Source organism: Ambystoma mexicanum, chromosome 11, assembly GCF_040938575.1.
Source record: "Ambystoma mexicanum isolate Mex_15411 chromosome 11, UKY_AmexF1_1, whole genome shotgun sequence".
Taxonomy (NCBI): domain Eukaryota; kingdom Metazoa; phylum Chordata; class Amphibia; order Caudata; family Ambystomatidae; genus Ambystoma; species Ambystoma mexicanum.
The window spans coordinates 1055288119-1055301267 of NC_090934.1; the positions used below are offsets into that span (position 1 = coordinate 1055288119).

Consider the following 13149-nt stretch of genomic DNA (forward strand, 5'->3'; position numbering starts at 1 on the left):
AGCTTGGTGTTGGGCATGGTTGAGTATCGCATGTTAGGTAGCTGAGGAGCCATACTGGGTCGTGATGCAATGTTAATGAGGATCGAAGTGCAGGCAAGCAAGTTGGTAATTAATGTACACATGCTCAGTTGTAAAGGCAAGAGTGTTAGGTGATCGGGGAGTTGATTAGGTTAACACTGGTTAGGCCGACGTGCGTTAATGTGACACCTGGTAAGGATAGTAAGGATAGCACAATTGGGCTGAGTTCCATTAAGATAACACCTAGGTAGGGCTGATCGAATTAGCTATGAAGCATTACGAAGCACTTCAATTTGGGATAAGACAATGTTACTAAGATGCACTATAGTAGCACCTAGATTTAAGCTAAAACATGGCTAGAGGCAATGAGTAACACCTAGATTTGACATCAGGCAGTGACAGTGAACATCAATTGCAAGCATAGCTCACAGGGCTTCCAATTGACAGCGACTACAGAAACAGGCAGTACTTGAAGCAAAGGGCAAGGGAAGTGGGGAGATGGGAGATCTAGACCTACAGAAAAAGTGGTCACATACAGTATTTCACCGCTCATGAAACCGCCAGAAATTCATTAAGCGTGAATACAAAGTGGATAAATCTTCTGACTGGAGCTTATTCAGCAACCTCCGAATTTGTCCTGCAGAAGAATATCTTAACCGAAGAGAAGGGCCACATTGCCCAGGTACAAGCGTCGCAGCCAGCAGAGACATTAACGAAAGCAAGAGGCGATACGTTGTACCACACCTATTTTCCATGTCTGGGTAACAAGAATGTGGCAATCAGAAATTGGGGTAGAAGGAATATGACAAGAATTCAGTTATCTGGATATCCAATAAAGGCAGCAGGAATTATATGTGCATGCTCTGAAAAGAAATAGGGCGTGGCAGAGACCTGCGTATGAATCATTAAAGTAGAAGAGAGTAATGTTAAATATAGACAAAAAGGCACATACAGTATTAAAGTGTGCAACAGATTGAATCAAATTTAGCTTCTGGGATCCATAAAGCTAATGTATAGACGCTAGTGCATAGTTTCACTGGAGGTGTGGCCTCTCGACTCTAGTGAACAAACGACTACTCAATCGGACAAGGTTGTGGTGCGTGTCAAGTGGCGTGATGGTGTCTCGTTGAATACTGGTGGCACCCATTGAGGTCGGGCGCAATATGACTTTCATGCAGGTATTGTGGGGCGGATCAAGCTACCAAAGCACTTGTCATTTCCCCAAAAACCCAGCCTCAACATGCACACAATGCAATGTGGACAGCAGCTAATGCCCCACAGAACCGAGCTTCCATGACTGGTTGCTGGGTCACACTCTGGATAGGCCGAATATAGCACAAGACAAGTCGGTATTCGCTCCTCTTAAGTGCTGAGGACGAGTATGCTCGTCCTATTTGCATAGAGATGCATAATAACCCAGCAGTTAAGGGGTTAGCATACCAAGCGTGAGATGGAAGGTCTTATTTAAGGAAGCATATGTACAGAGCAGACCTGTGAGCCTTCGCTCATAAAAGCTGTGCAGATGTGTAAATTCAGCCATCAACATTGAGGCAAATGCCGCCCTTGCTTAGTGGTGAGGACATGCACCTTGGAATATAAGGGTTGGGCTTACCTTGTCTTTGTCTTTTCCCTCCTCTTTGCAGAAGGTGAACAAATGCCCGTCGAGGCTGTATGCCACCTTGAAGCCTCTGATGTACTCTGCCGTGCCCACTCGGCTGGCACCCTGGGTGAGGATGCCCGAGACCCTCATCTTCCGCAGCAGGTTGACCTGTGTCATGAGCAATAAGAGGATGGTTAGTTTGGGCCAACTATCTTCCAAAGTAATCTACAAAGATAAGGCAATTCGGCATTTTGCTATTGATGCACAATATATTGTCAGCTATGTTCTGTATGAGGCAACTGGAATGCACACTTTAAGGCAAATCGGTTCCATGTGTTAAAATCACTGCAAAAATGGCAGTTTACACAAAACATCGCGGCAAAAAGGCTGTGCGTTTACCGCCACATTCCATGTAAGGTTGCGAGCGACACCCCCAGACCCATTATACCATTTAAGGGGAGCGGGGACACCCCCGCAACCACCGCTCCCCTTAAATAGTATAATGGGGTACACTTTTACCGGGTCAAACCATGGCATTATAGCCGCAATTTTTTGTAAAGGCGACATTTTTGCAGCGATTTTATTACTGCATACCGGCAAATCAATATAACACTGATCCTTTTTTGAAGTCCTACATAGGTTTCATGGGAATCAACACCTGTCAGGGTTCGAAACGCCTCTTGTTGAGCAGCGGCATATACATTTTTAAGGCCTGATGGAACCCAAGCCCATGCTGTTCTCCTTACTTCACGCGGAGCTTGCCTGCGAAACTGCCCTTGCATATGGCGGAGACCCTCTTGCTCCATCTAGAGCCCGAAACCGCTTCCAACTTCACCTTAGTTCTTTACTCACCCCTCATGTCCAATCACCCACCATTTTCAACATGTAACCACGGTCTTGCTTACTGTGATCCATTTGCCACAGTGCAAGGAATTTTCGGAACTATGTGAATACTGCGAAAACAAAAGGTGAATCCCAAAAATGCAATTTTTTCTGTTACCCTTTTTTTATCACATATATATGCAGGGGGAGACCCCCCATAAGCCCCCAATACCCCCTCACCTTTACTCCTTACTTACCCACCCCTCCCACATATATATGTGGCAAAATGGGTATCTCGAATTTTGGCATTTTGGGCTACAAAATGGCTGCCTTCTCTATTTTGGTATGATCACGAATGTTCCAATTGTTAAGGATCGTGACAGGGTCTTGAGGCAAATATCAGGCTCAGCAATTTAGTGTCGGGAGAGTCAGAGTTGCACTAGGTATTTCTAAGAAGAGTTACCTCAACAGTCCAGAATAGCATCATATGTACCTCTGGCATCCTTGATTCACCAGTTACACCCCCCCCCCGTGTGCTTTCATCTAAAAATCTTCTACGGCAGGTGCCTGCCCCCTTTGGCTCTCCAGAGGTCTTTCACTACAGTTTCCATTGACTGGATCCAGCATAATCAACGGTGAGGGATCAAGGGAATATCAGCCTAAAGCGAGATAGGACGAAAATGCTGAATACCATCACGTCAAACCCTAAAATGTAGGGTTTTTTTATCACATTTTTGCACTTTTCCTAGTACATATTGATAAGTGGGGTAGGGGTAAAAATTGGGCATGGGGGCTGTTGGGGGCTCCTCTGCATTTGTTTGCAAGAAAAAGCACAAAAACAAAATTAAAATAAAAAATAAAAGAATTGAACACTACATTTTAGGGATTTGCAGTGTAAAATGTGCAGTAATCACATAGATCTGTCTAAAAGATCTTGAAAGCCACAAACCCTTGCCCTAAATCATGTTTAAACACCGACTTCAGCACCTTACTAGTAGTATTACAACTTGGACTTCACTTCTAATGCAGCCGTCTAAAGGTAGAAAGCTTTCTTGGCTATTCGCACCTACGGAAGGGCACTCAGCCAATAAGGTGGCTGGAACAGCAGACGAGAATGCACAATCCCCACCCACTGTTCAAGCCACCCAATGCCCTTCCCTGGGTAGTGCCTTTTTTATTTTAATGTGGAGTGGCAAACATCCCCACTCCCCCAATCCCCCCCAAACCATCAAAAACCTCTCTCCACCCCTCCTCACTCCTGCAGGACCGCCCACCGCACCTCACGCTTCAGCCGCCGCCATAGACATGGAAGAGGGACTTAGTCCCTTTTCACTATGACAGCGGCCATCTTGGTTTCTTTTTTCCCCTTCAGAGATTGGCATGGCTTAATCTCCAGAGGAAAAAAAATGAAAGCCATTCGCACCCCGGATGTATCCCAGGGTGCGAATGGCTTCCATGCCTAGCCAGGAGGGCGGACATTGGCGCTACCATCCCACAGCCCATTTGCCAGGCATGAAAGCCATAGGATACAATGAGGAAAAACGCCACACAATGGCAGAATTTGTCTCTGCCACACCTGGCTTTCTTTGGCATGCCTCTGCCACGGCGAAACACTGCATGGTTGCGTTGAACACTGGATCTTTTTTTGGTTCAAAGCAGCTGGAAAGTAGTTGGGAAATTCGAGCACTTAGGGAAATGCTCATCTGTCAACCAAGTTTTTCAGAATCACATCACCACAGTAGTGACAGTGCCTGAAGCGAGTCATGCCAAAGGAATAGGATTAACGAAGTACATAGAAACTGGCAAATATGGAACACGTGTGGCACCTCTGCTGGTAATTAATTACAAAAGCCACAGAGAATAAATACCTGAGCTCCTTTACACCAAAGGGAATCTTTCCAGGTTAACATTTGCATTACCCAAGCTCCTGTTCTTCATTATATAGAACTGCTCCCGATTCACATTCCTTCCACTTGTATTTAAGTCCATCTATGGGGATGTCTGGTGGGAGAAAAGGGAATCTCTTGGAAGGAAAGGTAAAGAAATAAAGGGCATGAACGGAGAATATTGTTGCAGAAAGTTGTATAGGACTGGTCTGTTGGGTGAGAATTGAAAAGCAGGTACAGGTGGGGCATTATTATACTGCAGAGGGGGTGGCGGAGAGAATGGTAGCATGCACCAAAGAGGTGGCCAAACAATTGTCGTTTGACCCCTCCCTCCCAATCAGGGGTGAACCGGAAGCAATCAGTGCTGCATCGGGCATCAACTCCCCCCTTTCATCTATCTCCCTGTGGTGTTCCCCAGGGGTCTAACCTCTCACCCTGGCTTTTTAACCAATACCTGGCAACTCTTGCTCATCGCATTGCCATTTTCTGCTCCCACTTTCAGTGCTATGCTGACAACACAACTCATTTTCAGGCTTCCCTCGGCCACCTCCTCTCCTTCTCTCATCTCTGCCTATCTGTCATTCAGGATTGGTGTGCTGCCAACGATCTCTGCTCGAATGCCAGCAAGAAGGAGATCCTCCTCATCGGGACAACCTCACCCTCCTTTCCTCTCACTCTCTGGCCGGCCTCCCTTGCCCCTCCTCCTACCCCTACCTGCGAGGCTAAGAACCTCAGGGTCATCTTTGACTCCAGGCTTTCCTTCTCTGCCCACATCTCTGACTTCTCTAGAAAGTAAAAGTTCCTACTACACCTACTCAGAGGTATTCTGCCTTTCCTTTCCTTCCCCCAGAAGCTCACTGCCTCTCCAGACCTGGTTCGCTCTGGGTTGGACTATTGTAACAGCCTCTTTCTAAATCTACCTGCTTCTACTCTACGCCCTCTGCAACTTATCCAGAACAGGACTCCAAGACTTGTACTCGATCTCAAGCACTGGGCTCGTATCTCTCCAGCCCTGAAATCTCTCCACTGGCTCCCAGTGGCTGCAAGGATTAAATTCAAAATCCTTTGCATTGTCCACAAGGCTTTCTGCGGCCTGGGTCCACTTTACCTTCAGCTGTCCCTTCGTAAATACCTTCCCTCTCGAGCTCTACGCTCCTCTAACTCCCTCAGGGTCAGTCATTTCTCAAAGAAGCGAGATGGGGGTAGATCTTTGTCCTCGGCTGGGTCCTCCCTCTTGAACAGTCTCCCTGCCACTTTTAAACTTGAGGAAAACCATCTCTCGGTCCGGAAGCACCTCAAGACCTTCCTCTTTGCTTCTGCCTTCGCCCGTCCTCTCCCCTCCTGATCTGCTCTCTCTTGGCACCGTGCACCTGGCCTACCTTCTGACTTCTGGGCCCAGGTACCCACTCACCTTGCCACTCACCCGCACTGCCTCCTGGCAAACCCTTGCACTTGGGCCTGTATCTGTACCCGTAAAGTCCCCCTCACCCTTTATTCTCTCTGCACTTACCAGACTCACCCTCTCTGTTGCCTCAAACCTAGCACTTGCCACCAGCTGGCTGCACTACTATTGATTGTTGCTTGTTAAAATGTATTTATTATCTGTATTCCTTTGCTCTGCACTTTCCACTTCTCCCCCCTTCCATGCACTTTTCCCCTTTTTCCCTCTCCCATGCACTTGCGCGTTCTCAATGTCACTGGGCCTAGTAAGATGGTTGTTTTTGTTCTCCCTTGCCTTGTCGCGCTCTGAAACACCTGTGCGTGATATGAATAAACTATCAATCAAGCTGGCAATCAAAACAACAAAAAAGCCTTTACTCTCATTACCACGTTCAATATCCCATGGCAATTGATTATATTATGGAAAATAACAAAATGTGCTATTAATACGAGATGAATTATGGGATACCGTGCAGTGCAACAGTGCATAGCTCAAGATAAGTGGCTCATTTGGGGGGCGGGGTGTGTCACAGCACCTGACCCTTAAAAAAGTAATATGATGGGAGATCCAAAAAAGTTACAATCGCATCAGCTGAAGAGCAAAAATGTTAGTGCTGTACAACACTTCCGACGGGTCTGGCATTCCTCAAAGTCTCAGATGCTAGATGATAGCTAGAGGATCCTGGGAGGATAGCTCAGCAGCAACATGTTCGCCTTGGAAGCACGACGACACGAAGCAACACAGGTTCGATCCCCGGGGCTTAGAAACCTCAGGGTATTTAAGCGCATAATAAACACGCAACTAAGACCAAACAAAACACACAAAAAACTATTACGCAACTCAAAAAAACAATTCCTGTAACAGCGCCTCGATGCCCGCGTGCTCTGTGAGCGCTTTAAAAATGCAAAATAAATAAATAAATAGGAGCAGTGTCCACCATAGGCTCAGAACTAGAACTCTCATGCGCCCGAGCCCACACTGCAGTAATGAGGGGCCTGTGCATCACAGTGCAAAACATCCGGGGAGCTGCAAGTAGCAGACCCCTGTGGCAGAGCACTACACAAACAAGGGGTTTGGACAGAGAAACCGCTCCCTCTTCAAGAGCAGCACCAAATCTTCGAAACGGCTAACAGGGCCCGATGGGCTGAGCAGAGGGTCGGGAAGTAATATAAGGAGTCATCCGATATTTTGAGGGCATTCTGTAAAGCAGATTTCTCCACTTCCGTTTGGGTGAGGGATGCCCACAACCTAAAGACAGACAAGGGTTGCAACAAAAAGTGGTAGCTATGGCAGAGCAGTCAGGCGTAACTCAAAGGGGGGAGATAGGCTGGCAGTGAAGTACCCCCAGAGAATATACCACACTGGTATACAAAAAAAATACACCTCATTGCAAAATGACACATAGAATATATATATAGTAGTTGGAGTTAAACACAAAGTACTCCTTCTCAGCCCTGCGTAAAAGAGCCGCGAGCCACTGCAGGAATCAAGGCTTTTATGCTATCATGGGTGGATAGTCTCAGGAGGATATCTCAGCGGCAATGCCTTGGAAGCAAGACGACACGGAGCAACACAGGTTCGATCCCCGGGTCCGCGCTTAGAAACCTCTGGGTATTAAGCGCATTATAAATAACATATCAATTCCCGTCATGGCCCATTTTCGTTAACTTGTGTTGCCGCTCCCTTCCTTTCCGCCATGCAAATCCTTCAGCGTTTGCGCCTGCATGCTTTTTCATGCTAGTGCACAGGCTAGGCATCCCCATAGGGTCTGCCTGCTTTATGTGTCAGCAAAAGCAGGCAGACCCCATAGGGATCCATTGTAAAAGCTGCCTGCCATGTGTACATGGCAGTCAGCGTTTACCGCATTTGCGCGGCAGAGTGGAGAAGGCGAGAGCAAGAGGCAGTGTACACACTTGTACGCCACCTTTTTGGCCTGCACATGTATGCCTACACGTAACATGTCAGCCAAAGGAAGGGTGTTCCAAAGTTCTGGAGCAAAACATTGAAAGGAACGAAAGTGAGGAGGGGCACAAGGGGGGCGAGGGGAAGTAAGAAGGTAAGACAAAAAAGAAACCAAGTAATAAAGTAATCTGGAGAAAGGAGTATGAATAGCTTTAAAAATAGTACAAAGTGACAAAGAGCAGCAATAAGAAGTCAATCGAGTGGCTCAAGATATGAAGACATTCTGCAGAGAAATTAAGTTTAAAAAGAATTTGGGCAGCAGAGTGCAAATCCGAACGAAATGGGAACAAAGCATACTTAGGCTGGCCAACAGAAAGTGAACAGCAATAGTTCAAGTGAGAAATAACCAGTGTCTGCGGAAGTAGCTTAGTGAAAGAGAAAGGGTACAGGTGATGGATTTTTACAAATATTGAATAGCTGAAAAGTGCGCACAATAGAAAGTATGGGTTCTTGGCTGGAAAGATTATAATAACAAAATGAAGCCAAGATTATGAGTTTTTTTAGAAATTGGAAGCTCTAATGGAGGAAAGATAATTTAAAATGGAGGTTGAATTGTCACAGTAGCTGGAAATAAAAACATGTCCGGTTGGTTTATGGTTCAATCGAATAAAGTGCGAAAGCGCCCAGGAATTAATAGGCAGTAAACGAGAAGTTAGCTGTCGATACAAAAGAAATCAGAGAGAAGCAAAGGAAAGGGAAATCTGGGTATCATCAGCATCAAAACGAGCTTGAATCGCAAAGATAGTAATTAGAGAAGAAAGAGGAATAGTATAGAAGAAGTAAAAGATGGGCTCCCCTTCTCACCCATAGAAACACCACATAGAACGTCAGGCCCGCCCGCCTTGCTCTGCTTACGCAGGGATTGCAGGAGGAGGGTTCCTCGTTCCTGGTGTCTCCTGTGGAATGTCGCGGATGGAAGGTGACAAACGGGGTTCCGGACTCAGTACGCGATGTGTGTGCCAGTGGTCACATGACACGCCAAAGCACGTACATTGAACACAAAGGTTTTTCAATGCTGGGGCATTTATACGTGGCCGTTTCCCTGTTGCAGTGATCCTCAGCTGTTCTACGAGTGGTGCTCTCACCCGTTTGGATTTCGGGACCTTCTTGAAGACTCCTGAATTGTTTATATAGTCTTGCCTTTGGATTACTCCTTGGATTTGGTGATTTTGGACCCTTGGATTTATGGACTTTGATTTGGTTACCTGGAAATGCTTTTGGATTTGTTGTTGGTACTTGGTTTTGTTTGGATTTGGATTGGGGAGCAGTAGAAGCCGGATCAAATTCAAGGCCTTGTGTATTGTACACCGTTCCGACCAATCTGTAGGTCTCGTTTATCTTTGGCTAAAGCTCACTGCTTATGTACCAACACGCAGGTTGTGATCAGCTTGTAAAAATCTAGTGGTGTTGCGTTTTCGTAAAACAAGGTCCGGGGGACGCTCCCTTTCCGTCCTGACACCAATGCTGTGGAACCCTCCCACAGACCTTGCCTGATGTTCCGGATCGCATTTGCTTCCAAAAAGCTCTGAAGACATTTCCGTTTAGAGCTTCATTCTACTGTCCTCCCAATCCACTGCTAGCGCCCAGATCCCCCGGGCCTTGGTTTTGTTGCGCTTTACAAATTTAAATACATACATGAATACATACAAACTGATTGGATAGCTGCTTGCTTTTAGTTTCTCCAAATTACCTTCCCTAGCTGCACCCTCATGCCACCTGAGATTAGGACCCTTCTCCTGCTTGCCTTCACTAGCTGCGCCCCCGTGCCACCTGGGATTAGGACCCTTCTCCTGCATGCCTTCGCTAGCTGGGGCCCGTGCCACCTGGGATTAGGACCCTTTCACCGCCTCCTCCACACAACACAGGCAACTACTATTTGGGGAAAGGGGTGTGAGGTCTATTGTCTTATGTAGGTATTGATTGGTTGGCTTTTCTTCTCAGCTACGAAAGGAGCCTGGCGGTGCTTCCTCCCTTCTTGCTTGGTTTGCCAGGGAGCAACACTCGCTCTTCCTCTCTGGCTGATCCATAGCGAGGAAGGCCTTTTAGTCCACCTAGGACCCCAGTCAAGACAAAGAAGTGGTGATGGTGCAGGCATAGAACCTAGGTACATTCAGAAAGATAGGATGAAAACCAATGAAGGGCAGAATTAGCAATTCCCAGAGATGCCAAAGACTGAAACAAAATAGGATACTTGACAGTATTAAAAGAAGCACTGAGAACTAATAAGACAGAAAGTGGAGAAACTGTCTGGAGAGGAGTGTCAGTAGAAAACCAGATTGAAAAGGAGGAAGAAGTGAGCGAGTATTCAAGTATGAAGACATTCTAAATGTGCAATCCTTTCTAACACTTTAGATGAATAAGCAACCTGTGGGCCACCAAAAGTTAGGATTGAGTCAGTTTGCAGTCAGTACCAGAGCCATAACTCGCTCAGAAATTCAGCGATACAAAATAGCCAACGGAAACAGTAGCATCCCCTCTCCATAGGCAGTGTAATTCATCAATAAAGAAATGCACAACAAACCAGGGTTATAGGCTACAATTCCAGTCCTCTTTTGGAAACACTAGAGGCCTAAGGGGGACATAGAGGATATGCCAGCATACAGGTAAGTACCACCCAAAGTCGCTTAAAGGAGTTTGTAAATGTTACACATAGGAATGAACGGAATGCATCCGATAAGCGGATCCATGGTTATGGAGAAATAGGAGGCAGGTCTCACAGATAGAAGGCAGCTACCAGCCCTGGGTGATGCTATGAGACACCATCAAAGAGTTCCAGTTCTGAGGTTGAACCACAGGAGCCCTGGAAGAAAAGAAGCTGAGAAGGACTCGGACCAATGTAAGCAAATGGTGAACTGCGGTAGAAAGGGACCTGCAGAAACCCAGTGCCATGTGCCTACGTGACTCCTGAGGGCAAATCTGAAGAATAACCAAGCAGCCGATGCCAGTGATGGTGATCTTGGCTCAGGAACAGCAAAACAGCAAAAAAATCCAGTAAATACAAATCTTCTCCCGCAGGTCGAGTTACAGAATCCGGTCCTTCAGGGACTTGAATCTGAGAATGACAATTACCCAGAAAAGAACCACCATCCACCATCCACCTTCCCAGTAAGGAGACCCACCAGCCACGAGTGGAGACAACAGGAATATGAAAGTACCAGACCAAGTGGATTCAGGTGGCTCGGAGGGCAAAATGCAGTAGCCAGCCAGGAGAAAAAACAGTCCCACAATTAGAGCAACAGTTGAGGTGACCCAAAATGGCCCAAACAACAAGAAGAGGTATGTAGTTGTGTCCTACCCCCTCTAGATGACGGAGGCTTCCGACCATAATGTGCTACAACCAGGAGGGTAACACAGGAAGAACATGGATATAAAGACCCAGAAGCAGTCACAGCACAGGACATTCAGCCAGCCATGCAGTGAAGAGCAGCAGCAGGGGACAATGGCGGAAAGCCCACGAAGCACACATAGCAACCAAAAGAATAAACCGGAGCTAAGGTTGCCAGTCACAAACCCAGCAAGTTTGCCAGACATAGTTGTAGAGTTTCAGCAAAACAGCTTTGTTTAACATCCTCCAGAATGCAGGTAAGTAAACCTACAAAATCACAACATTTTGGATGGGTAAGGGTCTCCCCTAAATATACACACTCACACAGGGGCAAGCTTAAACCAGCACTCCAATCACAAAAAAGGCAGACACACAAAGGTTTTGGTAGCCAGACAATCAGGCTGGCCTTAAAAACCACCAAACACTGGTGTCCACCGACACTCTGTTTTAGCCTATGGGCCCATAGGCTAGCTCAGGGACAACATACTGGCCTTGGAAGCAATACACCACTGGGCAGCATGGGTCCGATATACCAATTCCAACCGTAGAGGCTGGACACCGGCATGAAGCGAAATATAAAAGTACACTTTTTTTTTTTAATCTAAGGCAAAGCACCTGTCTAATCTAGTCCAAATAACTGAAGAGGGTGCAGTGATAGGCTAAGCGCGAGTCCAGATTTGCACAACGGCCCTTTTAGGCTTGCATTGTGTTTTCCTTAAATAATGGAATGGCTGAAAACAAAACGGCCAAGAGTAGGACTTAAAAAAATTATATTATCCCCGTGGCTACCATAAAGGTAAATTGGGCTGCTGATGTGCTATAAACCGCTGCACCACTGGTGATGCCAAAACTAAATGACAGCTGCCACCAACCTTCTCTATAAAACCAATGGAGGCATGATATAGTGACCCTGTGGCCAAAACATAAAGCCAGGAGCCATATGGGTAGCCATAGAGCATGGTGAAAAGGGTTGCTGTGGCAAGTGGACTTGTTTTATTGTTCAACTTCACTTCTAATCAAGTCAAAGATCCTAGAAAACCAAAGCAGTAACCATAAAATGTTCAGGGGTCACCTACAATGGGATAGCAGAAGCCTCTAAAATTAAATTCTGCCTTAAAAACTGTTTTCATTTTGTTGGCCTTGTTTTTGCAGCCGCAAGGGTCCTTACTACAAGTGGATTTGAAATTGAACCTCCTTACATAGATTATTTCACTGTCCCAAGGAAGCTCCACTCCAATGGTCATATTCTGAATGAGGTTGTAGGGTGCACTCCAACTTTTTGTTTTGCCAACCATTACTCCTCGGAGGCTCAGAAAAGCCTGAACCCCCCTCACTTCAACCATGTGATGCGGCTATTCAGGCACCAGTATGGCTTGCATTAAGGCCTGTAGCGCCCCCACCCCCATCACATTAGACGTCTTGGTCTGGGGCAAACACGTTTGGGTATAAAGACATTTGGGTATAAAGACTGAAACCAAAAAGGTATCCAAATCGACGGTCAACCCCATATAAAGGGGATTTACAACCTTCCCGACACAAGCAAAAACATGAAGAGATTGCAAAGAAAGGTGGGGACAAGGCCTTAAACATTATTAGAATCCTTTTTTCAAATGGATTCATCAAGTTTGATGAAAGGGGGATGTTGGGTTAAATGTTTCCTTTTAGCGGTATCCTTTATATTAATTTACATTACCTGTGGGAGTGAAAGCCCATAACTGTTAATAATGAACACAAACACGGATGAGCCCCGAAAATGGCTGCATTCATCGATTTCTGATGCCAAGAAATGTAAGAGTGATTAAGGATCAGTGGCGGCTGGGGAATTTTTTAATTGGCAGGGTGTCAATATTTTTGCAAATGTGCAAGAGCGACCGAGCGCAGTCAGGGAGCCTAAACCATTCAAAAGTGGTTCAGAGGGAGGAGACATCCTTGAACTAAATGTTTTCCCTACCAAACACAAACTAACTAGGATGCTCGTCAGTCGTCGATTCCAAAAGGAAGATCTGCCCTCTGTCCAAAGCTAATCTATTCTGTCCCCAACACTATCCAAATAAACTAAGGGACAAGAGAATAACTCACTTCTCCTGTGCTCTGC

At 46.2% G+C, this 13149-nt stretch overlaps 1 protein-coding gene across 2 annotated transcripts in view; it reads right to left on the reverse strand.

The window, feature by feature from the left end:
- MFGE8 (milk fat globule EGF and factor V/VIII domain containing) overlaps nucleotides 1-13149 on the reverse strand; it is a 386330-nt gene that overhangs the window by 109964 nt on the left and 263217 nt on the right. For both annotated transcript variants that reach the window (XM_069624298.1, XM_069624299.1), the window contains exon 6: nucleotides 1631-1786. In XM_069624298.1, the coding sequence (XP_069480399.1) occupies nucleotides 1631-1786 (156 nt within the window). The remainder of the gene's footprint in view (nucleotides 1-1630; nucleotides 1787-13149) is intronic.